General features: G+C 54.0%; 1 protein-coding gene across 1 annotated transcript in view; it reads right to left on the reverse strand.

Moving 5' to 3' along the window:
• Positions 1-12,109: 12,109 nt before the first annotated feature.
• The window catches only part of KCNK5 (potassium two pore domain channel subfamily K member 5), a 36,277-nt gene continuing 21,131 nt past the window's right edge, over positions 12,110-27,255 (reverse strand). Inside the window, exons 2-5 of the mRNA XM_007129970.4 lie at positions 18,771-18,882; positions 17,303-17,469; positions 16,825-16,993; positions 12,110-14,618 (exon numbers count right to left, since the gene is read on the reverse strand). Of these exons, the coding sequence (XP_007130032.1) occupies positions 13,753-14,618; positions 16,825-16,993; positions 17,303-17,469; positions 18,771-18,882 (1,314 nt within the window). The 3' untranslated portion in view covers positions 12,110-13,752. The remainder of the gene's footprint in view (positions 14,619-16,824; positions 16,994-17,302; positions 17,470-18,770; positions 18,883-27,255) is intronic.

The raw sequence follows: 27,255 nt of genomic DNA on the forward strand, positions 1-27,255 counted from the left end.
GTCACATTTAAAGACCCAGGAATTAGAATATCACTAAACTTCTCCACAACCACCCAGGAAGCTAGAAGACAAAGGAGAAAAACTCTCAAAATTCCAAAGGAAAAAATTTTCAACCTTGAATTAGATACCCAGCCAAACTATCAATCAAGATGAAGGTAGAATAAAGATATTTTTAGACGTACAGGGCCTCAAATTTTTTACCTCCCTCGCACCATTTCTCAGAAAGCTATTGAAGGATGTGCTCTATCAACCAAGAAAGTAAACAAAGACAGAAGGCATTGGATTCAGAAAACAGGGGCTCTGATATAGGAAGAAGGCAAAGGGAATTCCTAATCAATGGTGAAGGGACACTTCAGGATGTGAGCTGTCCTAGAGAGCAACCATCCAGCCAGGAGCAGAAAATGTTTGGCTCTGAAAGCAATTCACCAAGAAAAAAAAAAAATGGGACTGAGAGATTATTCTTCTGAGAGAAGTTTTACAATTATAGCAGGGAGTTTGGGAGTTAATTAGTGACACAGACATACAAAGTTAAGCAAACAAAAAACATGAAAAACAAAATGTCATGCAAGAAGAAAAGTGTACCCAAGTACATTATGAATATTTACATTGTTATGATAGTGTTAACATCAAGTTGAGATCTAACTATTTTGGGTGATAGGGAAAGAAGTATATGTGTTGGGGATGGAATGGAGCTAATCGTCATCTTTTGTAGTAGGAAGATAACCTATACTAACTAAAGTAGGATAACAAAAGTAATGATGGGGTTTAAAAAACAGCTATATGTTATTTAAAGAAGTAGAAGAAAAATAGGAAGAAGTAGGGGGAAAGTCTAAAAGAAGTTGCCTCTGGGGACTGGGAATGGGAAAGGGTGAAGCAGGCAATTGCTGTTTTCCGTTAGTCTGTGTAGTATTATTTGACTTTTATTAAAAGTATTTATATACATATATCAATTTGCTAAAAATAAAAATGGAGTTAAAAGATAAAAAGAAAATCCAGGTCATCCAGGGCAGGCCAGTGACTGCCCAGAACTGAAGGTCATTTCAGGTGTCACTGCCTGGCAGCTGCCTATGTCAGCAACTCCGGACACGGCTAGAGGGAGCCTTTTTGGAGAAACATTATCCTGCCTACCCCCATGACTCACAGGCTCCCATTGTTTCCACACCCCTGCCACTCTCCCATCATGGGGATGTGTGTGCTGATGTGGGGGGTGGGTACCGAAGGAACTTTCTTGTGCTCTTTGTTTACTGTGGGCCCCACTCCCATCCCCAGGGGTACAGGCTTCCTTGCCAGGGACCAGGTGTCAGGGAAGGGGCACTGGGTGCCAAGAAAGAGAAAAAACAATCTTAAAATACCTCTCTGCCCACCCATTTTGGAAATTCAGAATCATGTGGTTGAGTAGGACATATGAGATCAACTTGCCAACATCTCCAAGAGGTGGACACCGACCCTTGGCTTGAGCACTTTGAATGACAGGGAACTCAATCCTTCAGAGGGACACTGTTAAGGGTTGGGGGCAAAGTAAGGGGCACAGAAGGGTCTTTGGTGCCTACAGGCTTTTGCATGAGCCATTCCTCATGCTTATATTGGTCAAGGCCCTTTGAGTGTCAAAGAACCCACTAGTTCTAAAAGGTGAGGTTCAATGAAAGGATACAGCTCTCAGCGGAAACAGAACCTGCCCAGTCCCCATCTCTGCCTCTCTCTCCAGATGTCTGCTCTATCCTCCTACTTCTCTCTGCATACTTCCTTCCTCTACCTACTCTCTGGTTCACACATGACCCCAATGCCTGCCACCACTCCCAAGCCTCCATGACTTCCAGATTCAGCTCCCCACAGCTCACTGTCTTAGTCCTTTGATATACTAATTTCAAATACCTAGCCAGGTCATCTCATTGGTTCATCTTTTTTTTTTTTTAAACGATTTTATTTATTTATTATTTTTTTGGATGCGTTGGCTCTTCACTGCTACGCGTGGGCTTTCTCTAGTGGCAGCCAGCAGGGGCTACTCTTCGTTGTGGTGTGTGGGCTTCTCATTGCGGTGGCTTCTCTTGTTGCAGAGCACGGGCTCTAGGCGTGCAGACTTCAGTAGTTGTGGCACACAGGCTCAGTAGTTGTGGCTTGTGGGCTCTAGAGCACGGGCTCAGTAGCTGTGGCGCACGGGCTTAGTAGCTCTGCAGCATGTGGGATCTTCCCGGACCAGGGATCGAACCCATGTCCCCTGCATTGGCAGGCGGATTCTTAACCACTGTGCCACCGGGGAAGTCCTCATTGGTTCATCTTGGTTCAGGTTTCCTCTCCTAGCCCAATCAGCTTTACCAAGGTGAGTCACATGGTTCAAAGATGGCTACCTGGTCTGTCCATCTTCAGGAAGAATGGTGGGTAGGGAAGGCATCTCAAATGTATCCACCACACTCACCACCTTTCTCTCCCCCTACCCTGCATTCATCCAAGGATGCCTTCAGCAAATTCTTACCAATTACCTTCAGAAAGAGCACTGGGGGGTTGAAGACAGAGGAACCAGGCTCAGATTTGTGACTTTGGGCAAAGCACTGCCCATCTATGGGTCTCAGTTCCCTCCTGAGCCCTTAACATGAGGGGGGCTATGGTTCAACTAGATCAGAGGTTCTCAACCCTGGGAAAACATCATAATCATCTAGAGAGTTTTTAAACAAAATTCTGATAGCTGGCCTCACCTCCCTTCCTCCACAAATATTCTGATTTCATTGGTTGGAGTAAGATCTGGGTAACATACTTTTGAAAGGGCCCCAGTGATCCTAATACACAACCAGGGTTGAGAGCCATTGGATTAGAATCTAATCATTAGGTTATCACTAATAGTCAATGGCTAAAATGGTACTTGGCTTACAATAAGTGCTCAATAGATTCTCCCTGAAGGAATGAATTCCCTTCAGCTGTAACATTCTGTTCTGAGTTGAGAGGTAGGTTTGGGGGTACTTGGGGGGCTCCAGTGGGACTCAAAGAGTTTGCTCAGAACAAGGGACAGAAAGACACTGGAGGGAGGGTCACTGCCAGTTAAGGAGGAATCTCAGGAGTGGTCCTTTGGAGACAGACCAAGCTGGATCCTCTGACTCACGTGGTACCTACCGCTGCTGTTGGGGCCCAGAGGCTGGAGGGCTGCCTGCGGTGGGGATGAGATCTTGTGGAATCTGAAGGCCAGCCCAGCTCTAGGACCTTGGGCAAGTCAGTGAACCACAAGATTTTCCATGCAAAACAGGAATTTAGAGTTCTCCTTCACTAGGCTGATGAGAGGATTAAGGGAGACAAAGGATTGAAGTGTAAACAATTATTCACATGAGGCTTAATCTCAGGTAAATCTCAGGTTATCACTGCCTAACATCACCCAGAGGGAGCTGTAGAGAGGGGGCACTAGATTGTCAGGTTCTGACCTGGAAAATGACAGCTGTCCAGTCAAAGTTCTCCCTGGAACTTCAGCGCGTTACTGTCAAGCCATTCCTAGGGTGAATGGAAGGACAATAATGTACCTGCCACCCCTACGGACAGTAACATGGAGGAAGGCCCCGGGCCTCACACGCTAAACTTTGAGGCAGGTTATAGTTCCCAGTTTTCCTGAGAAATCACAAGTTAAGTGACTTGCCCGAGGTCAGGCAGCTAGGAGAGGGCTGGGCCTGGAATTTGAGGCAGCCCAAGAGCAGTCCCTCTCCTGCCCTCTCGTTGGGAAGATGGGACAGACACCTGTGAAACATCTAGAAAACAAGCCAGCAGCCCCAAATGTGAAGTTACCTGCCAGGTGGAGAAGAGCCGAGCAGAAAACCTGGGAGAGGCAGGGACTGCTAAGAGCATCTTTCTAGAAGGTTAGTGTAGAACCAGGCCAGCTAGTGGTAGAGGGGCATAAAGAAATGACTTCTCATTAACTACCATCTTGGGCTGCTTCTCCTGGGATGGCAGGTCAGGGTTTCTGGGGTTACATGGTAAGAACCAGAGCCCACTTTAGCTAGCTCATGGAAAGAAAAGTTTGTGGTCAGGATTCAGCAGGTGATGTCAAGGGGATCCAGAGGTAGGACCAGTATTTCCTTATAGAGAGTCTGGAGCTGGGGGCTTAGAATGTTGTCTTCTCTGTAGTGTTCATTCTTCTCTCTTTCTGTCTGTGTCTTTCCGTGTCCCTCAGTCCCTCTTTCTCTGTCTCTGTCTGACTTCATGTTATGCACGTCCACACCACACACACCCCACATACATGTTCCTCTGCCTTTCTCTGTGCATCTGCCCTCTCTACTGTCTGACTTCTATGTGAGCATACTTTCTGCTCCCCCATAATTGTGGTGGCGGCCATGAAAGTGCACCCCGAGGACCTCCAACTACAAGGAGGAAACTGACCAATGGCCCTAGCTGCTGCCTCTGAAATCCATCACCAAGTTTGTTCCCAGATCATGGGCTGCTCCAGCCAGTGACTGAGCAGAGCAGGGTACCAAGGTGGGTCCATTTCCTGGAGACCTGGGACTCACCCAAGCCTAGCCTAACCTCCCACAGCCTGCAGGGCAGTCTATCTTGCTTCACCCAACCTCCCCTCCCTCTCAGTCACTCAGGATGGGACTTGGCATCTTGGTCAGATGGTGCTTCCAGCCTCTCACAGGTGTTTCTCCTAACATAGTCCTTTCTAGCTTAATCCAGCCATGGCATCTGCTTCTTGGAGAACCTGGGTCATGACGGAACCCCCACTCCAACCCTACTGACTCTCCTTCCACCTCCTGTCACCAACACACACACCGAGGATGGGTGTGGAATCAAACAAAGGAAGAGAAGTCTTTTCCCTGGGTCCCCTTGTCAAGTCCCAGCACAGAGCCTGTCCCAAAGCAAGTGGTCACTAAAAAGTGGTGGTCATTAGAGGGACAGCCCTACACGCGGCGCACAAGGGGGCCAGACCGCGCTGGCTTCCTGAGGACTCTGCTCCTGGGAGGATTCTGGGGTGTGGCTGGGGCACTGGACCTCTGCAGCACCCACTTTTGACTGGGACCCTGGACATCCTGCGTGGAGTCACCTCCTCCCCTGCACTAGGGGCGGGGAATTTTTGGAAGGCCTTAGAATCCTTCCTGAGTTGGTTTGACTCAGGCACATATCCTGTGTATCAACGATGTTTTTGCTCGGCGATACGATCCCTTCAGCCTTAGTCTGGATCCCAATAGCCCTGGTCCAGTTACCAGACCTAGTGTATGCCAAGAAGGTCTCCCCTTTAATTATAAGGACACCCAGGGGATGAGGACTTTGCTGAAACCACAGTGCTGTTGGGAGAGTGTAAGGCACCCCCTAAACTAGGCTTCGGGCAGTCAGAGAGCTCCAGCTGAAGGCAGACAAGCCTTCTACACAAGGCCTGTGTTCTCCTTTCTGCCTCCAGTTTGGAGTGTGACCCTTGGGTGTACCCTTCCGTGTACATACATGGGGCAGGTACCTGTGTCACCTGCCCACCCACTACCCTCACAGTCAGCTCCCACGGCCTTGGATCTTCACCCCTACTCAGCAATGCTCTGAGGGGCCCACGGGATTGCAAGGGACACTTTAGGAATTACGTTCCCCCTGAAACCCAGACATGGCTGGCTCCTTTCCAAGACGGGCAAAACCTCACTGCCTCCCACCCCGCCGCCGCCCAGTCCACACAGCGCGTCCAGAAGATCAGTGCGATGTTGTGCTGGTAAATGTTTAACATCTGGCTCTCTGCAGAGAGGAGAGCCCTGATTTATAGTGTTTGCTCATTTCTGTGGTGTAAATACTTCCACTGTGGCTAATTTAAGCTACAACGGGATGTCACAAAAATGAAGTTGGAAAGAGAAACGCAGTAGCATACCATTATGTAATATTTCCACTGGGCACCTCCAATGGATGTCAGTAACCTCAAAAGCTTGAAGAGTAGTAACATGTAAAGTAATTAGGAAATGATGAGTTTTGAGTATGTTTTACCTTTGCTCTTCATACAATTTAAGTGTATGGTTATATAATTTAATTTTTAATATAGTCGGCTTGTAAAATTTCTGAAACTTTAACCACTGGCTCTCATGAGCAGGATGAACGGGCTCCAGACCCCTGGGTCAGAACCTTTCGCCTGGAGTGAACTGTTGAGGGTGGGAATGTGAGCGGGTAGAGAGATAGAGAGAGGGCCTGACTGCCTGACTGCCTGGTGGGTAATTGTCTGCTCCTCATTTCCCTTCCTCCTCAGTCACCAGCATCAGGTGTTCTAGGCGGCCTACGAGAGACTCAACAAGTACATGTCCGGGACTTCCCTGGCGGTCCAGTGGTTAAGACTCCGTGCTTCCATTGCAGGGGGCGTGGGCTTAATACCTGGTTGGGGAACTAAGATCCTGCAAGCCCCGTGGTGTGGCATTAAAAAGAAAAAAAAAAAAAAAAAAAGTACATGTTATTTGAATTGAATACAGTATGATGTCACCACCCCAGACAGAGCAGCTCAGCTCAGCTGGCCAGAGCCACAGGTGAAGGAATCTAAGAATGAGAAGGAAGTTTTCCATAACTGGAGGTAAACAGATTTCAACGCAGAATATAAACACAGGCAGGGAGGGATTGGCAGGAGATGCCAGGAACACAGAACAGAACTGCCCTCTGAGATCTCCAGCCAGGCATTTCCAGAACCTGGGTATTTCTGGATTTTACCCCAGGTCTGCTAAGTCAGAATCTCTTGAGAACAGAGCTCAGGAATCCCCTGGTCACTGCTGGGCAGTCACCACAGGGCTGGGACCTGCTGATTGGTTCACCTCACTGGTCCTGCAGAGGACAGGTAGCTGGGAGCTGCAGCCAGGGCACCCTCTTTGGGCCCCCTGGCCCTGGAGCAGGAAAGCCCTGCTCTGGCAGGCTCATGTGGTAGTTACTAGCACAGGCTCTGGGGTCTCAGGTTTGAACCCAGGCTCTGCTTCTAGCTGTGTGACTTCGGGCAAGTTAGCATACCCACTCTGTGCCTCAGCTTCCAAAGGGCGATAATAATACTGACTTCACAGTGTGGTGGCGATTAAATGAGATCTGAGGTCACAGGCAGTAAGCATCCTGTAAATGGCCGAGGTGGCTTATTTAAGGCACAGGGCTAGATGGTAGCAGACCCCAGGTCTACCAGTACTGTTCAGACATAGCAGAGAGGACCAGAGACCCCAAAATAGAAGAGACTTTGATATCTTAAGGTAAAAAAACTCTGATCTTGCTTAAGTAAGGTAGGGAGCTCCTGGTAAGGAGTTTCTGAACCTTCAAAGAGGTTGAGTCTCAGGGCAGTAGGTGCTGCTTGTGTCCATGTCCCAATCCCTTGGCCCGCTTCGGGTGCCAGTGCGGCTACAGTGGACAGTCCTGTACCTGCTGCCCAAGCCCCTCCCCAGGGGTGCCTCTCTGCGTTTGCACCCCAGAACTTTCTCCAAAACCCGGCAGAAGGTCTCAGCTCCAGGGCAAGCCCAGCCAATGTTCCCGTCAGCTATCATTGATAACAAACCACCCCCAAACTTAGAGGCTTAGAATAACACCAATCATGTATTTGCTCATGATTCTGAGATTCGGGGGATGGCTGGGCTCTTCATGTGGCCTCAGCTGGGGCTGGAATGTCCCAGATGGCTCCTCGGCTGGGCAGAACCCCTCCAGGGCATGGGTGTCCAGGTACTTGGATTTCTTACCTTGCAGCTGGCTTCCCCGAGAGCACAAAAGAGGAAGCTGCCAGGCCTCCTAACACAGAAGGTCACTTCCAGGGTATTCTGTTGATCAAAACAGGCCCAGGGACAGCCCACGTGCAAGGGAATGGACTCCACCTCTTGTACGGGGAGTGGCAAGGTCACTTTGCCAAGGAGAGTGTGGGATGGTGGCGTCTTTGGACAGTACAGTCTGCCACATCCAGCCTGTATAGGAGGGAGGTGGGGATTAATGTCCGTGGGGCCATCCTTAACCAACGAGGGTGGGAACTGGTGGATCAACGCAGGTCTCCTGTCCTTCAGAGGGACAATTCTGAGGTGTATTCCACAGGCTCTTCAGAGGGGTCCCAGCAGGATTGAGCCCCAACTGCCCACAGTGGAACCAGCCCAGCGACGCCCCCTTAATTGCCTTGTGCTCTTTCCCCGTCTTTATCTCCCTCTACGTCTCTGCTACTTCCTCCAGCCATCTCCTGGTTCTGGTCTTAGGCCTTGCTCTCCTGGGCAAACCAAAACACTCAGTTTCCTCATTTGGAAAAAAAAAACCCTGAAATCGGGCTATAAAATATCGCACCTGGCGCCCGGGCTGATGAGCAACCCCACAGGAATGGAGGTGAAAGGGCTTTGGAAACTGGGCGGCGGCCCCGAAACCGAGGTGAGTGGTCACTGTGAGTGGAGGTATTCCCGAGGGAAGCACGGGGACTTGGGGGCTGCAGGCGTGGGACATCCAGGCCCCTGTCATCAGGGAGTGCTGACCAGAAGGAACGCTGCGGCCTTGGAGGCGATGAGAGGTGAGGACAGAGAGGTGTGAGGAAACGGGAAAGGGGGTGCAGACAGAGGGGCTTCCTGGAGTGTGCAGAAGTAAGGAGTGCTGCGTTCCCTGCCCTGCCTACCAGATTCAGGTGACGGCACAATCAGGTGACTCACCGGGCCAACGCAGCATGTGACAAGGTCCCTCAAGATCATCCACCCGGTTTTGCAGGGACTTGCCCTCGTGGAATAAACCTCACCTCCTGATTTGGCCTCTTCCCGGGAAGAGAGGGACTGAATTACAATGGGAGGGTCCAGGATTCTGGTTCACTTGCCCTCCATTCAGTAAACATTGAAAAGCTGAGCCCTTTTCCATGCTGGCCAACTTGTGGTCTGGATCCGAGGTGAACAAGCCACTCCCTGCTCTCTCAGAGGCTCCAGACCCAGAGACAGCAGACTTGAACAGCATCGAAGCAGCCGGCTTGCTGACGGACGGGCTCTGGGCCTGGTGAGGGACATCTGACCCAGAATCCGGGAGGGGGGGCCAGTAACTGTGGAACTCTTCCCGGAGAAGCTGATGTCCACCTTTAATCCCAACAGGTCTTAGAACTCAGCTAGGAGAGAGGAAGGGCATCCCAGATGAAGGAAACAGCATGGGCGGCCTGGCTCATTTGGGAAACTTCACTGTGTCTGGAGCCCAGAGAGGTGGGGGAGTAGGGGGAGGGGGCAGATGAGGTTGACGAGGGAGACAGCGCCAGGAGAGCAGTGGGAGCCCCGGAGGAGTTTAAAGCAGGAGGTAAAGGGGGTCAGATTTGAGTCTGGGCTCCAGCCTGCTGGTTGCAGTGATGGCCAGGTGGAGACCAGCTCAGGGGCTCATTCATTCATTCAACAAGGGCTCAACCAGGCGTCAGGCCCTGTGCTGCTGCGGGGGTCCAGGTGAGGGGCTGTAGTGGCCTGGATGGTGGCCACTACAGGATGGAGAGAAGGGGTAGAGATTCTGGGGAGGCGCTCTCACTGTGTTACGCAAGCACATCCTGGCAATTCCCAAACTGGCATCTGGTTCCTGGACCAGCTGTGTATGAATTTGGAAACTGGGGACCTGTTATTTCAGGGGTGGGCAGCTGATTGGCAGGGCTGAGCCCAAGCCTCAGGGGCCCCCAGAGAGGCAGCCATTCCTGGAGACCCACCCAGAGCAGCGCAGCCCAGCCTGCCTCCTTTCTCCCCCTGCCTTTGCCCCAGGCTCCAGAAAGCTTCCCCGCAATGGTGGCTGAGGATAACCTTTCCAGCAAGGGGGTGAAACATCCCGGTTTCTTTTCCTAAGTGACTCCTGCAGGATCACACAGGAGCCAGAGGCCCAGCTGGGACCCAGAGTTTGTGCTTATTTCCTATTTCTGTGCTCCTCTCCCTCTCAGATTGCAGGCTCTTTGGGTGTAGGAACTGTCTCCTCCATCTGACTGTGGGTTTTCTGAGGGTGTCTCCCCCAACAGATCAGGAGCTTTCCGGAGGGTAGAAGGAAGAACGGAAACACAAGTCAGGGAAGCTGTTTTGCTGCCATTTAATAGTTGTTTGAATTTGTGAAAAATCCTGTATTTGCCTTAGTCTCCTCATTTGTAAAATGGGGTTAATGATAACACTACCTGTTGTGAGGATTAAAAGACATAAGATAGAAGAGACATTAAAAGAGCCTTGGGGGTATGGACAGGACAGAAATACCAAGCACAGACCATGAAAAACAGCCGGAAATGAGAGCAAAGGGAACCAAACTGTAGGCTCCATGAATAGGATTTCTGTTCGTGTTACACGCTGTAGTTTTCCAGGTGCCTGGGACAGAGCCTGGTCCGTGGTAGGTGCTCGGTGAACATTAGTTGAAGGAATGAATGGAGAGTACAGGTGGCGATGGTGGAGAGCAGCGTGCCAACTCACCACCAGGGTGGGAAGGCTTCCAGGAGGGGACAGGGGAGGGCCCAGGCCTGGAGAGCTGCTGGGAGTAGGCGTGTCTGCCTCAGAACTCATGAAACTCTGGGGGTTCAACAATACACCCCCGTAGTTCTGACCGGGTTATGAATCTGGTGTCAACAGTGGGATTTCCCTGCCAGGGTCCTCTCCCTCGACTTCTAAATCACTTCCTCCACCTGCCATCCCCCAACAGCTCATGGGCACAGTGACAGTGACAGGAGGGTTCACACCCCTCCACACACAGTACCCCTCCTCTGCTCTTGATCCCTCAGAAATCCCTCCTGGGCTCCATCCTCTGCTCCAGCTGCTGTCCCACCCCGTTTCCAGACCTTTCACTCAGAAAGCGCACCACCTACCTTAGCCGCAGTGGACCAAAACCACACCTTAACCCCAGCCTTCCCTGCGTCTATCATCTACGAGCAACTCTGCGAAGCTGTGCCTGGTCAAGTTGTACTCTCTGAGCTTTCATCTCCTTCACAGCAAAGGGGGCCAAAAGCCCTGTGCCACGGGGGGTGCTCCAAGCCGCCTGTCAGAGGGCTTTGTGAGAAGGCCAAGTGCCACGGTAGTAAATAGAATTGTTACCTTGAGGCTGGAAGGGGCTAAAGCAAAACCAGTTAAGTTTGAACCTGTGTGTGTGTGTGTGTGTGTGTGTGTGTGTGTGTGTGTGTGTGTGTGTGTGTGTGTGGAGAAAGAGAGAGAGAGAGAGAGAGAGAGAGAGAGAGGAAAGTGGAGAGATGTTTTGCATATACATAGATATAAATGAGAGAGAGAGAGAGAGAGAGAGAGAGAGAGAGAGAGAGAGAGAGAGAGAGAGGAAAGTGGAGAGATGTTTTGGCAAAGGGATGGATGGTATCAAGTCATTACAGAACCCGTTGATATTTTAAACACATATGATCCTTTATAAACGCAGCCACACCCTCATGAGAAATGTGTTTCATTCCTGAAATCGCAGAACTGTAAATTTTTCCCAGCAGACTGAAGATTTTAACCAATGTCCTGTGTGGTGTGGGAAGGGTACCCTGACACTGCTGTGGAAGAGGCCAATCTCTAAACCGTTGAGACCACAAAGTCTGACAAATCTTTCTCTTAAATGGATGCATATGGGCCCAGCTGAGCCTGTCCACTCTTCTTTCACGTCCTTTCCAGCCCACAGTACCCACCGCTCGAGCTCAGAAGGCCCGATCTCCGGGGTCCTTCCCTGGCCCACCTTCCTGAACACAGAGGCCCTTTCAGGGGACGCCAGACGTGCCACAACAGAGCAGGTGATTGTTAGCTGGTCATGGGGGCTGCGTGGGTTTGAACCCAGGCTCACCATCTATGGAGATCTTGCCTAAGTCACCTCTCTGTGCCCGTTTCCTCGCCTATAAAATGGGGATGTAATACCCACCTCACAGGGCTATTGCAAGATCAAATAAGTCCATTCACATATTGTTGAGCATAAAGCGTGTAGAACGGGATCTGGCAGACTGGCGACATGAGCTGCTAGCCACGGTCCCCCCACTCCTCTCCCCTCCTCATTTCAACCTGTTAACTGTCACCTCCTCCAAGAAGCCCGCCCTGACCACATCTTATGTAGCCTGCCCCTTCTCCACCTCCCCACCTCTTTCATTTTTTTGTCCCTTCCAGACCACCCCTGTTCTCCCCTTGACTCTCAGGCTGTCCTCAGTCCTCCCAGACTGCCCCCCCATCTTGCCCCCAGCCCCTCTCGCCCCTCCCCACAATAGCACGCATCAGACTGGCTTGTCCACCTCATGTTTTATTGTAAAAATGTTAAAATAAATTACATTTGACATCATTGCCAGTATGTACATACAGTGTGTGTGATTCCAGGACAGCCAGCAACACCCCAGCCAAGTGGGGTCAGGAAAACTAAGACGAGCTCGTTAAAACATTTCACAGAAAAACAGAAGGCCGCTCCTTCCCACCCTCATGCTGGGCCATCATACCCCTGGGTTATAGGCTAAGTGGGGATGGGTGGGGTTCTGGCCCTCTTTGGTCCTGCAGTATTGGGGAGAGGGTTGAGAGGCAGAGAGGGTGTCTGGGTGGCACCTTCTGCCCAGCATCCAGTCGCCTGCGACCAATGCCCCTCCCCAACTCTGACACCATGACCTTGGCTGAGGTCACCGAGAAAGGCCCAACTGGGTTGGGGGATAGGAGAGTGAACACTGGACATCCCGATCCTTGGGACCCCAACTCTTGCACCTTTTCTCCCCTCTGGCTCTGAAGCCAACGAGATTAAAAAAACAACAATTCATTTAAAAAATAACAAAACAAAACATTCAGGGCAGCGTGGGCTGGCCCAAGGGTGCACCTCACGAAGAACCCAAGAACCCTGCCAGCCCCTCACCAGAAACAGTCCGTCTGCAGTTTCACACTATTTTTGCTCCTCCCATTGCAAATCCTTTCTTTCTTACACAGACAGACAGACAGACATAGACACACACACACCAAACAGCAGCTGGAGGGAGGAGGTTGGTTCACATATTTGGACATTCCCCACTTGTGAGCCAAGGGTGATCTGGGGAGCGGTGAGGTCACGGGACAGAAGGGTGGAGGCAGGATGAGCCGGAGCCGAGCCCACTCCTGCAGCTCCCCGGCTGCCAGCTCCAGGAGCCCCAGCCTCTCTTTCCTCCACCACTTCCTTGGGGGCAGAAGCCCGTGCCTGCCATTGCTTGGCCAAAGGGTGTGTGGGACAGGGAAACGGACTCTGGGCTGGGCTCCATCCCAGTAAGTCCACAGAAGGGCTGGGGTGCTGGGCACACACACTTGGGACTTACTCTGGGTCCCCCGTAACAGGAGTGTTTCAGCACCTGCCCGTTAGCTCCCCTTCCCCAGATGGCCTCCTCCCTACTGAGGTCTGCATTAGGGGCGACAGCCAGGCAGACGAGGTGGGACTGGGGGACGGTTAAACACGTGCCCCAGGCGGGGCCCCACTACTGCTGAGGTGCTGAAGTGCCCAGCCCCCAACCCCACCAGGGTCTTACACCACCCGGCGCACGGGAACCGGTTAATACTGGTGAACTCAAACGGCTGAGGCCCTCGACCTAAGAGAACCGTGAGACGGTCTTAACCGAATGACTGGGCAACGACCCACGCAGGTGCAGGCCTCCCCGGGATCAGTCCTGCCAGCCCACGTGTCCGTGAACCACCAGATCCCCCAACCATGCTCAGGACAGACGCCTCCCGCTGCCAGGGTGCCCGTTCCGCTGATGAACAGAGGCCCAGTGCTGGGTGCGCCATGTCTGACCGGTAGCATCTAGCTGCAGGGGATGAAGGTGAGGAAGGCCCCTGGCCCCCTACTCCCAGTTCCAGGGCCACCCCCCACCAGGGGCCAGGGGCCCAGCCACAGTAGGACACCCCAGGTTGAGGAGAAGAGAAGCCATGGAAGGTGGGGTGGGGAGCCGGCCCCGCCTCACGTGCCTTTGGGGCAGTTTGCCTTGTTGTACTCGTTCATAAGCTGTTCGTAAGGCACGGAGAGCTCTGACTCAGTGCTGGTGAAGGTGGACTCATCCGACGAGGGGAACTCGCCCAGGTTCAGGGGCACCTCAGCCGTGGCCCCCTCCTGGGGCCTCTCCTCCCCAGCCAGGTTGTCCTCCAGCGAGGACTTGGAGGTGTCCTCGTCCAAGAGGCCGGCCTCCTCGTTCTCAAAGGTGATGCTGACATTCTGGAAGATGAGCGGGTGGTAGTCCTGGGCGTCCCACGGCTCGCCCTCCTCGCTGATGCGGTCCAGCTGGTTAGTGAACACCTCAGAGGTCGGGGAGCCCTCCTCGGGGGGCCCCGCCCCAGCCTCCTCGCCCGGGGGCCGAGACACATGGCCTTTGCTCCTCAGCGTCTGGGACAGCTCTTCCAAGCTGGGCACCCGGTTCTTGGAGTAGACCACCAAGGGGGTCAGGGAGGTGGGCAGGGCTGTCAGCCCACCCCCCTGGGGCCCCAGGCCCTGCCCTGGGACCCGCTCCCCACCCCCGCCCGTCTTCATTGCCTTCTTCCCGATCTGCTTGATGAGATCGTTGTAAGTCTCCTCCTTTTTCGACAGAAAACTGAAGATGTTGACATCCTTGGACGCCGCACCCCCTGCCACCTGCAGGGCCTTCCTGGGGTGTGGAGAGCTCTCGAAGGACTCCTTCCGGCGCCGCCGCCGCTTCTTAATGGCCTTGTGAACCTCCACAAACATGCTCACCTTCCAATTGACAAACAGGGAGAGCCAGGCCAGCCCCAGGTAGATCCAGAGCTCCACGAAGTAGCGGTACAGGGCGTGGTAGTTGGCGCTGGGGTTCACACCTGAGGACGGGTCAGGAAGCCCAGAGGGTCAGGAAAGGGCCAGCGGGAACCCGGAAACACACAAAGGCCAAAAGCCGTGTCACCTGAAAGTGGACACAGCGCGAGAACACAGAACACCGATGCAGATGCACCAAGAAAGAAAGGAGGCCTGTGCTAGAAGCCGGACACCCCATCGTCCTGAGAACGCTGGCGCGGTCACTCATGTGCCTGTCCCAGACCCCAGCCTGAGCTTCCTCAACTATCAAGAGTCAGGAGAGTGGCTCCCTGGGGTGTGGGAGCTTCAAGGGGGAGGGGCTCTGGGGAGGCTGGTGATGGAGCCAGCACTCAGGTCAGGAACTAAGCCATGAATTCTGGCCTTTCAATGATTCACCGACACTGACACTTGGCTGCTTTGTATACTTTTTGGGTGTACGTGTTACAGTTCAGTTAAAACCTGGATAGAAATTAAGTGACAGGGCAGCTGGCATCCTCCTGCTGGGGATGGACTCACTAATTTAATATAAGTGAGGCTGATAGTTGGGCCTGGGATGTCCGAGAGCACTGGTCCTGGCAGGAAATATCATGGACAGCCTTGATTCTCCTTCTGGTGATGTCTGGCCTGCCTCCTGACTTCCTGTATCTACCCTCCCCCTACTGGTTCCTCCTATGGCCTGGAGGGCTCTGCCCTCTCCACACCCCCACTTCTGTGGCCAGGCTCCAGACACCTGCTCCAGGGAGCCCTCCCAGGTCACTCTGCACAGCTCTGGTCACTCCCCTACCCTCCAGGATCACGGAGATTTCACTTTACACTTCCAGGCATGTTGATCCATATTATTACGTATCCTGTGTCCCCCTTCCTGCCCTGAGGCTGGGAGAAACTTGGAAAAGGAACTGGAGGAAGGGGGCCACTTCCAGAGTGGGGCTCCCTTAGAGCAAGGACTATAAGCCCCTCATCAGACTGGAGGGAGTCTGAAGGCAGGGGCTGTCTCCCTTGCAGCCAGGAAGTGCTGTCAATCTTGCTCAGGACTCTGGTCATAAGCAGGTTATGAGGACAACCAGGGCACACTAATATAGCCGGGCCCTACCCACTGCACTCATGAATAGCAAATCATTTGATTGTCCAAAACCCTGTGAGGTACGCACCGTTACTTTTTTTTTTAAACCAATTTTACGGATGGGGAAACTGAGGCAGTGGTTTGGTGTCTTGCTGGAGCTGAGAAAGTATGCATTCAGCACCCTTCTGTGCTTCCCTGATACGAAGGCTCCCCCTTAGCCTGCTCTGGGCCCCAACAGCTAGACAATGGCAGGGTTGTGCCTCCATCTAAATTTATCTCCCAAGACAGCAGGCTCAGATCTGCCAGGGTCAGTGGAGTGTTCAGGCCTCTCTTTCCTGCTTCTCCCACCCACTCAGCCGCCCCCTCCCAGCATTCCGAGTCTCCCCTTACAATGGGGCAGGAAGGTAGTGACCTGTCCCTGGCCCTAGGAAGGGGGAGGGGAGAGATCGTAGGTCCTGGAGCAGAGGTGGAGGTCAGCTGGGCAGGGCAGCAGGCACTGAGGGAGCAGCCACTGGGCCAGTGCAGCCAAACGGGGTGTCAGGAAGATTAAGAACCAAGATGCTGTGCAGGCCACAGGCACAAGGACATGAGTGGCTGGAGCCGACAGACAAAGGGGCCAAAGAATCTTATCGCCCGCCTGGATTAAGTAGGGGAGGAGTGGGAGGGAGGGAGGGAATGGGAGGGAGGGAGGGTCTGGGCCCGAGGAAGCAGGGCAGCTTGGGGGAAGGCCTCTCTGGTCTTTAAGCTGCCAGTGGCAAGAGCAAAGTTTCTGGCCTCTGAGCCAAGCATCCAGCACAGCCCCCTCAGCGCCTGGGAGTGATGGGAGGAGGCAGCTGTGACGTGGACCCTGCAGGCAGAAGGGCTCTACCCCCAGCCCCCAGTGCACCTAAGCACCTAAGCTCAGGAGACGGGGGAGAAGAGAGGAAGAGACCAGACGCCAAACACGAACAGAGAAGAAGGAGGGAAAAGCCACGTTCCAAGAAAGAGAAATAGAAAACGTCTGCAGTTACTCTGTGCCTTGGTTTCCTCTTGCAACTGGCAGGATCCCACTGGGTGGAGGCCCAGGACACTGGACGCCTACCAGGGCCCCCAGTAAAGGTCAGCTGAATTGAAGTTGGAGGAGAAGCAGAGAAAGACAGGGTGGGGAGGCAGAGGCAAGGGGCAGGACTCACCGGCCACGAAGTCGCCGAAGCCGATGGTGGAGATGGTGATGAAGGAGTAGTAGAGGCCCTCGATGTAGTTCCACTCCTCTGTCACCATGAACACGAAAGGTGGGATCACCAGGTGGACCAGCACGCCCCACAGGATGAAGATGGCCGTGCATGTGATCTGCGCCTTGCGCTGAGGGGGAAGGGTAGGGAGACCAAGTCAGACAGCGGTGGAGACCGGGGGAACCCAGCAGAGTACCCAGAGGGCCGAGGAGGCAGCCAGAGGTGAGGCCGGCTGGGCGCCAGGCCTGGGAGGCTCACTGCCCAGGGGAGGGAGTGGGGGTGGTGATGCTCCCAGCCTCACCCAGGAGGGCAGCAGGCTCTGAAACTGCTCCCTTGCCATCTGTCCTGACACTTCTGTCCAATCCTTGGATCCTTCCCACCCCCCATCACCTGCCAGGGTCCCCCCGTCTCTGCCCAGGACCTAGGGTTGGGGACATACCAGGCTCACGCCTCTCTTGGTGAGGAACTGGCCCAGCCTCTTGGCACGTCCCCCAAAGAACTTGCCCAGGGCACTGATCCACGTCAGACAGAGCGGCACCCCAAAGAGACCATAGAAGACGCAGAAGAGGCGCCCGGCGGGGGTCTTGGGGGCCACGTTGCCATAGCCTGAGGAAAAAGAAGAGAGCGAGGCCAATAGAGCCACAGCGGGGGTGATGGACCCAGACTCGGAGTGGTACCTGCCTCCACCGCCCCCGCCACACACCCAGCCTGAGGAAAGCCCATTCCCTAAAATCACTTGACACTGATTAGTATCAATGCTTCAGAAATGAAATTTCCCTTGACCATGCTATGATCATGATCATTTATAGCAATTATGATGGTATGGGCTATGTCTCCTCCATCAGACTGGGAGCTCTCTGAAGGTGGACTAAGCCTCCACCATTAGCAAGTCCTCCACGAGTCCGTATGGCACCCTTGCAAGTTACAAGGCACAAGTTAGTAGTTTCTCTGGGTAGACACCCCAGAAGCACTGTGGTAGACGGTCTCCAAAGACGGCGATTCTTAATTCCATCCCTTCTCTTATGCTCACATCAAGCTGGCCTCTAATTCCCCTCCCTCTGAATCTGGGCTTTAGTGACCTTTTCATGGAATGTGGCAGAAGGGACCCTGAGTCAGTTAAGTCCTTATCAGAAGCCTTGTTGCTTCTCCCCTTGATCTCCTGAAGTGCTCACTTTGGGGTGTCTCCCTCTTAAAACCCAGCTGCCATACTGTGAGATGCCCAATCATCCCCAGCTAAGCTCCCCAGCAACAGCCAGTATCAACTACCAAACATGTGATAGAAGAAGCCATCTTGGACTTCCAGCCAACTGGACTTTTAGATGACCACGGCCCCAGCCACTCCAACTACCACGGCATCAGAGACCTCAAGCAAGAACCAACCAGCCAAACCCCGTCAACTCACAGAACGGCCGACAATAATAAGTTGTTTTTTTTTTTTTTTTTTTTTTTGGCATGTGGGATCTTCCCGGACCGGGGCACGAACCCGTGTCCCCTGCATCGGCAGGCGGGCTCCCAACCACTGCGCCACCAGGGAAGCCCATAAGTTGTGTTTTAAGACGCTAACTTCTGAGGTGGTTGGTGATGCAGTCATAGATGACCAGAACAGACACCCAGACTGGTGAATAAGCATGGGGTGCATTTGTGCAGTTAGCAACCTGCTCGACCTCTGGCTGTCAAGCTGTGTCGTCTCTACTCCAAGAGCCCAGGTCAAGACTTCTAGAAAACAGTCTCCTAAGCATGGCCAGTCACCAAGGACTTACTAAATCTCCAGGGACGTGTCTAAAGGACAGAGTGCAACTGGCCTGATTTTAACCTTGACAAGGCCATGTGACCAGAGCTGGACTCTTACAAGATTCTGGGGAGCTCGGACGTGGAAGAAGGTATCCTGAAGGTCCCAGAAGACTTACCGATGGTGGTAATGACCGTGGCTGCAAAAATCATTGCGTTGGGCCAGTTCCAGTTGTTGAAGGTCTGGTTCCCTGTGATGGCCACACCCTGTCCTGCAGCATCAGATACTATCTAAAAAGAGAGACACAGTGAAGGTCAGAGAAGAGGTCGGCACTGTATGAACCTCCTTATAAGCATTCTTCTTTAATCATCACAATAACAAAGTGACAGTTACGGTCTCCAATTTATAGGTGGTGAAACATTTTATAGAGGATCAGAGAGGGTAAGTGATTCGCCCAAGGTCACACAGCTGGTAAGAATATGAACCCCGGCAACCCGGCTCCAAAGTGCCTTCTCTCACTGAGCCAGTGCTTCTCAAACTTACTAGAATCACTTGGAGGACTTCTTACGTACAGCCTGCTGGGCCCCACCTCCAGAGGTTGATTTAGTAGGACTGGGAGGGAGTCAGAGAATGTGCATTTCTAACAAGGTTCCAGGTGATGCTGATGTTGTGGTCCCAGGACCACAGTTTGAGAACCACAGCAGACTCTTCTGCCTCTGAAAGAAGGCAGATGTGATGCAGACAAACAGGAGGACCTCCGGAAAAGCATTCTACTGCAGGGTTGGTCTGGGAGGGACCACCCCCCACACCCGACATGCCTTTCACCCCCACTGTCAGGACACCTGCTCAGGTCAGCTCGGTAAGCTCTTGGGTCTGTCCTCCGAGGGCGGACACATCAGCTGGCCTCCTTTCTCCCATGCCTGGGACTCTGTCCTCTCCCCCCTACAAGCTCCCCTTCCCTCCCTTCTCTGGATCCCTTTCACTCGGCCCTGGGCTGAGCAACTTCAAGGTTTGGGCCAGCACTGGTCATCAGAAGGTGGTGTGTACTTTTCAGGGTGACTCAAATTCATGCTATCAGTCCCCACGGAGCTCCTGGCAACTGTGGGTGGCAGCAGGTGAGAGGTCACCTGGGGAAGTGCACTGGGAGGCCCCCAGAGAGGCCTTCCTTATCTGTTCCAGAACACACGACAGCTGGCAAACCTGCTCACCGCCCAGGACCTGCCTGTGTACCCCATCCTTCAGTGCTACCGCCCCTCACCCACACCCACCACTGGCAGGACCCGGACCTAGGAAGGCGGCTCCCGAGGAGGGGCCAGGATCCACTCTCAAATTGGGGTCCTGCCCCTGCCCCCTAGGAGAGCCCCAGGATGGACCAGCTCAGAAACCAGAAACTCAGCCAAATTCCCTCTAAAAATCAAGCCTAGGACGGAGAAAAGACAGAGGAGTGAAGGATGGAAGCAGGAGGGAGATGGAAAAACCGGAGTTCTCCCTGCGGCACGACTGAAGTTTGGTGAGAAAAGAGGGAAGGGTGGGTTTTGTCCTGAAGGAATGTGCAGTGTGCAGTGGCAGGCCTGTGTAAACGGATCTGCAGACTTTGTAAGGAATTTTCCATGATGACGTGCTCATCTGACAGGCCGTCAAACCACAGGGCTCGCCGCCCTGCCTCCCCCTGCTATTTCCTGTGCATCTCTCTGCAAAGTGGGAAGTGGGGACGGCCGCCTTCACCTGCCCTCAGAGAGCGGCCGCCAAGCCGGCCAGGCCACTTCCACGCAAAAGCACCGGGACGTTCAGATACGAAGAGGCCAACAGGTCTATCCTGTTGGAGGTCCACCCAAAAGGTTTTCTAAACCATGAAATCCACGTTCAAAACAGGAGAATGAAAAGTCCCAGGGCCCTGGATGTTAATGTTAAACAGATGGCAGGGAAAGCAGAACTGCTCGGCTCCCTTTGGCCGCAGCCTTTGTTATCTCAGATATCCATCTTCGGGGGGGGGGATGGGGGGGGTTAGTGCAGCATTGTCAGGAAGCACAGCTCAAGACGGATGACAACTGACCAGGAAATCATGGGACTGGGGCACCACCCCTGGTCATCCCCATAGAATCCCGGAGGAACAGGAAAGATGTCAGAAGACAAGTTGCCCCCCGCCACCCTACCCCCGCCTTCTCCTACGAACAAAAAGGGTGGATTCTAGAAACTCAAACCTGAACTCCTGCTGACTCTTCTTTGGAGACAGCAGAACATTTGGCATATTCAAAAAGGAAGTGGTGGGTACTGGAAGCTACTAGCACAGGTTCACCAGAGCAAGTCATGCTTGGCTAAGTGCATCTCCCACTCCAAAGAGGCTGCAAAGCCTTGAAGTTCAGTGGAATGCAGTCAATCTGGATAGCAGCAAGGCAACTGAACAGATGGGCTTAAAGATATTCACGTGGACAAGACAGAGAAATGTAAGGAGGAACCGGGGTTAATCCAGGTCCACGGGTCCACGTAAAGGCAGATAAACAACCCCAAGAAGTACTGATCATTATCCGCCTGGCCTGAGGTCTCCATTATCATGCCAAAGGCCAGGCCTCTTCAGTCTTTTAATCTACAACACAGTAAGGACAAAGATGGCTGACCAGTTTAATCTGCAAAGGATGCAAAACTGGGACAAGGCTGGGATGGGAAGATAGCTAACACACTGCAACGGCAGTTTGGGACTCAAAATCATCTGGACTGGAAAAATGGGCCCGAACTAACAAGATGTGGCTGTCTTAAATTTTTCATGTCTTATACTTTGGGTTAGAAGGCACTGACCCATACAGGGTTGAAGGGGAAAGTCCTTGGGTTTCAGCTGACCACAAACCAACAAACACCGGCGTGGCTGCCAAAAGAAAAGTAAATACAATCTCAGGCAGTGTCAATACCTTATCTCTTCAGGGCTGGGAGGCAACGAGCCCATTGTCCTCTGCAGGTCAGGCCACATGGGGGGCACTCTGTTCCATTCTTGGGTGTCGGATATGTTAACCAGTGGGCCAAGGTGCCAGAGGGAATGGGGGTGGCTTTTTTGGATAACGAGCTTCCTCAGAATGGACTGCCCTTGGCAGTCATCCATCTCCGATAATGGAAAGTGTTTAGACCCAGGGAGACCAGCACACATCAGCGACGGTGAGGGTGTGACTGGAACAGGGGTTCTCAACTGGGGTGGTAGCACCCTCTGGAAGTGTTTGGAAATGCTGCCTGAGTACGTGCCTTGTATGTGCCAGGCACTGTTCCGGGCACCAGGGAGAGAGCAGTGAAGGGACGAAATCCCTGTCCTCCCACACATCTGGGGGTGCTGGGGATGCTGGGGGTGCTCCTGACATGAGGCGAGCAGGGACCAGAGAGGTGAGATGCCCTGCCACCCACAGGACAGCCCCACACGCCACGTCCACGCTGCCCCCACGAGGCATCAAACGTAAGAGCTGGCAAAACAGGGTAACCGAAGAGGGCATTCTGGTTGGGAGCTTTGCAGTAGAAAAGCTGGCTTCCTGCTCTTCACCCCACCAATGGTGTGTCCTTTGGGGCACAGCCCTCAGACCCAGCCTCTGCCCTGGGTTATCAGGGAGCCACAGCCCCATGCGCTGTCCTCCGACCTCCATTATCTCTCCATGGTCACCCAGAGCGGGGGCAGGCAAGGGGGACATTCTGAAGGGCCCTAAGGCCCCCAGGGCCAGAAGCACCACTCACCCTTACAACAGGCCAGTGGCGGTAGTTATGTCCACTGGTCAGGTCAGGAGACTGTGGCTGAGAGGTTAACTGGCAGAACTGGGCCAGCTTCCAGACTGTCTCTTGCAAGACAGCCCGGCTCCCCACCTCTCTCCCTTCGCTGCTCTCCCTGTCCCTGGACGCCCCCAGCACCCCTGTTGTTGCCTTCTCTCTGCCCACGGGTCCCAAGCAGCTGGCCTGGGAATCAGCTTGGCTCCATCCCGATGCTGGGGAGACAGGCAGGATTTTAGTGCTGCTGTGCGTCAGACGCCTCTTGGTGGGGCTTTTCTATATATTCCCTAACGGGCTCTTCCTGCGATTCTGCCAGGTATCACTTGACAGATGAGGAAAGCTAGGCTCGGGGAGCAGAGGTCTGGACGTGAACTTGGGCTGCCTGCTCCCTGCTCTCACCCCGTGTTGCTGTGGCTTCAGTCGGAACACCTCACTGGTTACGGTCAGGGTCAGGGTCCCACTGGCCGGGGGAGAGGTCCCCCAGAACAGAGGGGCTTGACCCAGGACTGAGGCCATCCCTGGGTGAGGGGGAGCCACTGGACACAGCATCCCGTCCCCCCGGGGTTAGGGAAACAGCTTTATCAGGAGGAGACGGCCCCTGTTCACCCACAGGGTTCTTTAACTTGGCTTCCAAATGCACACAAGACAATATCTTCATTTTCCACATATCCCTAGAGAGTGATGGGAGAGGGGGATCCCGCACACAGCCCAGGCCCGGCTCTGGTTTGAGGATGGAATAGAGCTCTCCTCCCGGCCTGTCACCCTCATAATAAAGTGGCTGTGATTTACTGAGAGGTTACTATGCACCAAATGCGCTGAGTACTTTATGTGCCTTCAGCTCGTCTTTAAGGAGGAAAGAATCCTGCTGGGAAGACACCATTATCTTTTCAATTTTGCAAACGAGGATTTAAGGCTGAGAAGTTAAGAAAGTAGACTAAGGTCAGGATGCTAAAAGCAAGGAAGCCAGGAGGAGAGCCTGCCCCATCTGGGTCCTGGCCGCTGGTACCCCAACCCTGTCCCACACAGGCCACAGGAAGGAGGCCAGCGCATACCTCCACCTGGAAAAACAGTGCCCTAAAACCAGCGCATCCACTCGGACCTGAGCCCTCCCGGAGGAGACATTGCCGCCCCTGCCTGTGGCTTCAGGCAACATGCTGCCCCAGACGCCACCCTCCCAGAATCTCGCTGTCCATGCAATCTGGGTTCCCCACGGCGCCTCATCCCCCAGGGGTCCGTGGTTTCCTGTGCAGAGGCTGTAAATGGAGTCTCCCCATCCTGGAGACTCATTCTGCAGAGTTGCAGGGAGGGCACATCCCGTACCTGGTGCCCACCTGCAGACACGGGCTGCGGGGCTGATGTCGGGCCTTTGCCTTCATCAGGCCAGTGGGGGAAACAAGTCCAGGTGGCAGCCTGCCTGTGGACAGCAGCTAGGGTCACCCATAGGGCCACCGCCCTGCCTGCCTCCAGCTCCCGCGGCAGACCTCATGCTCAGGTCACAGGGCCCCTTCCTGCCATGGAGGATCGGCCTCAAGGATGCCCTGGATGCCAGCCTCCATTGGATCCGAGCTGCGTCAAGGTACACAAGCGGACGTCCCTCACCATCCTTGGCTGCATCCATCCCTAATTCAATCTGCCTCTGCTCACTTGGTCCCTCTGGCCTGGAAGGGGAATGAGACCAATGTCATGTGTGCACGGTTCTTGGCGGAGTAGGAAGAACCTTTAATGTCCCTCTCACCTGGCCCTCCCAGCCACCTTGGGAGGTGGGCAGGGCATGGTTGATTACTCCTCATTTCATAGATGATAGTTCCTATTTGAATAGTAGCTGATATTTGAGCACCTATTTTCTCACAGGCACCAATCACAGCACTTTAAATCACTCGGCTTGTTGAGTCTTTACAACCTTGTAATGTAGGTACCCTCACCTCCATTTACAGCTGGGGAAAATGAGGCACAGAGGCTAAGTAACTTGCTAGGCAGTGGTGGAGCCAGAGTGTGAACCCAGGCAGTCTGGCTCTTAACCCCTGTGCTGTCCACAGCTGGGGAGAGGGGACAGGGGGTGCAGGGTGGGCTTCTCAGCTACAGAAGTGAAGCCGGGTCTCTAGAACACAACCAGGCAAACGCAAGGGAAACATCCATGGGAATGCAGAGACCACCCCCCAGAAGGTAAGCTCCATGAGGGCAGGACTTTTATCTGTGGTATCCCCAGAGCCGAGGACACTGCCTGGCACCTAGTAGGTGCTCAACAAACATTTGTTAAAGAAGTGAGTAAACTAACTGAAATGAATAAGTATATCTTCTCTGACCTCGACTGACTCACCCTCTCACGTCCTTCAACACCTTCCTAGCATCATTCTGCAGGTGGATTTAACAAATTCATCAGCAACAAGGGGCGGGGCTTTATCCAGCAAGAGGGCGGGAAGCACAGTCAGACCCCAGTAAGAGTGAGGCTGGCGGGGTCAGGGGGTGAATGCAGGGCTGCTGGAACCAACAGCATCCAACTGGTGTCAGGGGCGGGAGGGAAGCATGTGGTCACAAGGCTGCAAGAACAGAGGGCAGGGGGCTGAAGGTCCTGGGGGTCGGGGGCTGGGAAGGGGAGAGGTGAGGGAGGCAAACAAAAGCCCCCTCGTCCAAGAGGGCAGAGCGGGTGGCAGTGGGGCTGGGAGAGTCCCTGGGGTGACTGGAGGGACAGGAAGGGGAGGCCTGCCCCCTCTGGAAACTCTCCTAGGGGGCTGTGGACGTGTGGAGAACAGGGAAAGGAATATAAAGGGGGGGTGACAGGCCTCTCTCTCGAACCAGACCTGGCCCTCTCCTGGGAGAAGCTCATGGAAATGTGGGGCTGACCTGGGTGTGACTTGGGCGGGGGGCGGTCCTCTCTCAATCGCTGGCACCAAGTCTCTGGGTAAATAACAGCCTATCAGCCTTAGTTTCTCCGTCTGCCAAAAAGAGCACCTACCCCAAACATATGAAAAGCACCTAGGACACTGGAAGCGCTGAATGATCGTACCTGCAGTCAGTGTCATGAGGAAACCAGACCCAGTGGTGACCTGACACCCCGGGGGGAAGACCGCTTGTCCCCAAAGGTCAATCAAAGGTCAAGGGGTTTACTTCTCTGCACCTGCAGGACAAGCCTGGGTGAGAACGGGGACACCGAGGCTCAGCAGGTAGGTGCTCCTGGGCCCCCGGACAGCTAGTCGGGGGGACCTGAGGGTCGGGGTGTGTGTTAAGGCTCCCCCTGAGGTGGCAGGGGCACACCCAGGATGTGCCGCCCCATCCGTCAGAAGGCCCATCTCTCCGGACCTCTGCCCGCCAGAAGCTCCCCGCCACCCTGGCCGGTTTCCCGCACAGCCAAGCAAGGCAGGCCGGCTGCGGAGGGAGCAAGGCCACACGCTGCGCTCTCCAGGTGAGGCCGAGGGCCAGGTGTGGTGGCTTCTCTGAACCCCAGTCCTGAAGCCCCCGCCAAGCTGCCCCCAGCTTCACAAGGCAGCCAAATACCCATCCGCCCCCTGCTCTCTGGGCTGGGCTCTTCCTTCCTGTGTGTCCACGTCTGTCCGTACGTCCATCTGTTATCTAACAAAGGACCTCCTCAGGGTAGGGGGCCGAGGGAGTTGGGGGCGCTTCTGAACAGAACAGACAGAAGTGGAGATCAGTAAACCTAACGCAGGCACTTTTCAGGCAAATCTATTTAGAGTTTGGGCTTGTTCAGAACAATGTTTGTGACACTCTTTAACCCCACGAACTGATGAACAGATAAAGGGGGCAGGGGAGGACCCCAGATCCCATGTCCTGGGGCTCCCTGCCGCAGTGTAAGGAGGGGGAGTGGGCAGGCAGGGGCCAGTGGGTAGAGCTCACCTGTCCAGCTGTTTGGCCAGCCGTCCCTCTGTCTTTCGGCGACTGCTGGCAGACCCAAAGTCCCTTGGCAAGAAGGCGAGCACCTGTTACCTCTCTTATTCCCAAGACGAGTTAGAGGACTGAAGACTATTATCTAAGCCCTCAAGTATCTTCACTCCTCTCACCCTCCCTGTCTCACGCTGACTCAGCTTCTCAAACCTTCCTAAAGTGGGGGCGGGGGAGGGGCATCGGAATGGTTTCCAGATGCTAAACTGAGGCTCAGAGACCTCGCATACCACCCAGTCCCTGAGGCAGCGGCTCTCATTCCCAGCTGCCCAATGGAACCACCTGGGAGTTTAAAGAAATACAACGCCTGGGCCTCACTCGCAGCTACTCTGTGCGGTGGACCTGGGCGCCGAGTGGCTAACAAGATCCACAGGTGATTCATGCCCTCACCGCTGCCTAAGTGGGGGTGATGGGTGTGGGTGCCGGGCTCGGCCTTCCAGCTCCCCGTCCAGGAGGGAGGATGCGCGGGCAGGGAGAAGGCATCCTCGGTATTCCCCCTGCCCTCTCCCTGCAGCCCAGGTGACCAGGTGTGGCTCGGAGGGCAGGCCCGGTTTATGAGCAGGGCACTGGCGAGGGCCCAATGGTGCCACCCTGACACCTACACCAGCTGCAGGCCTGGCTCCCCCGGGCCCTGTCTCTCCCAGGCGGGGAGCAGGTGTCTGCGGGTCAGGTGCAGGGACCTGGGGGCAGGGCCGCACCTCATCTCAGTTACGATCAGACCTGGGCTCTTGTAATGTGGACTTTGCAGACTTCTGTTTTGCTTATCTGCATTTTCAGTTTTGCTCCAGTGCCTACCCGGATATTTATAATGTTTTTAGCTGAACGAAGGAAAGACAAATTGTTGGAGCCTTGGTTGGTACACTAGGAAGTCAATGTACACCTAGGAAGACCCCGGTTCGGCTCAGGTTGCTTACCGAGACCCTCCAGGAACCCTTGACTTCTGCCAACATGACTTCTCTGTAAAATGAGGAGGTTGGCCTATGACTACAGGGGTCCCCCTGTCTGGGCACAATTCACATTTTCCTCTGCCTAGA

Source organism: Physeter macrocephalus, chromosome 18 (assembly GCF_002837175.3).
Source record: "Physeter macrocephalus isolate SW-GA chromosome 18, ASM283717v5, whole genome shotgun sequence".
In the NCBI taxonomy this organism is placed as follows: domain Eukaryota; kingdom Metazoa; phylum Chordata; class Mammalia; order Artiodactyla; family Physeteridae; genus Physeter; species Physeter macrocephalus.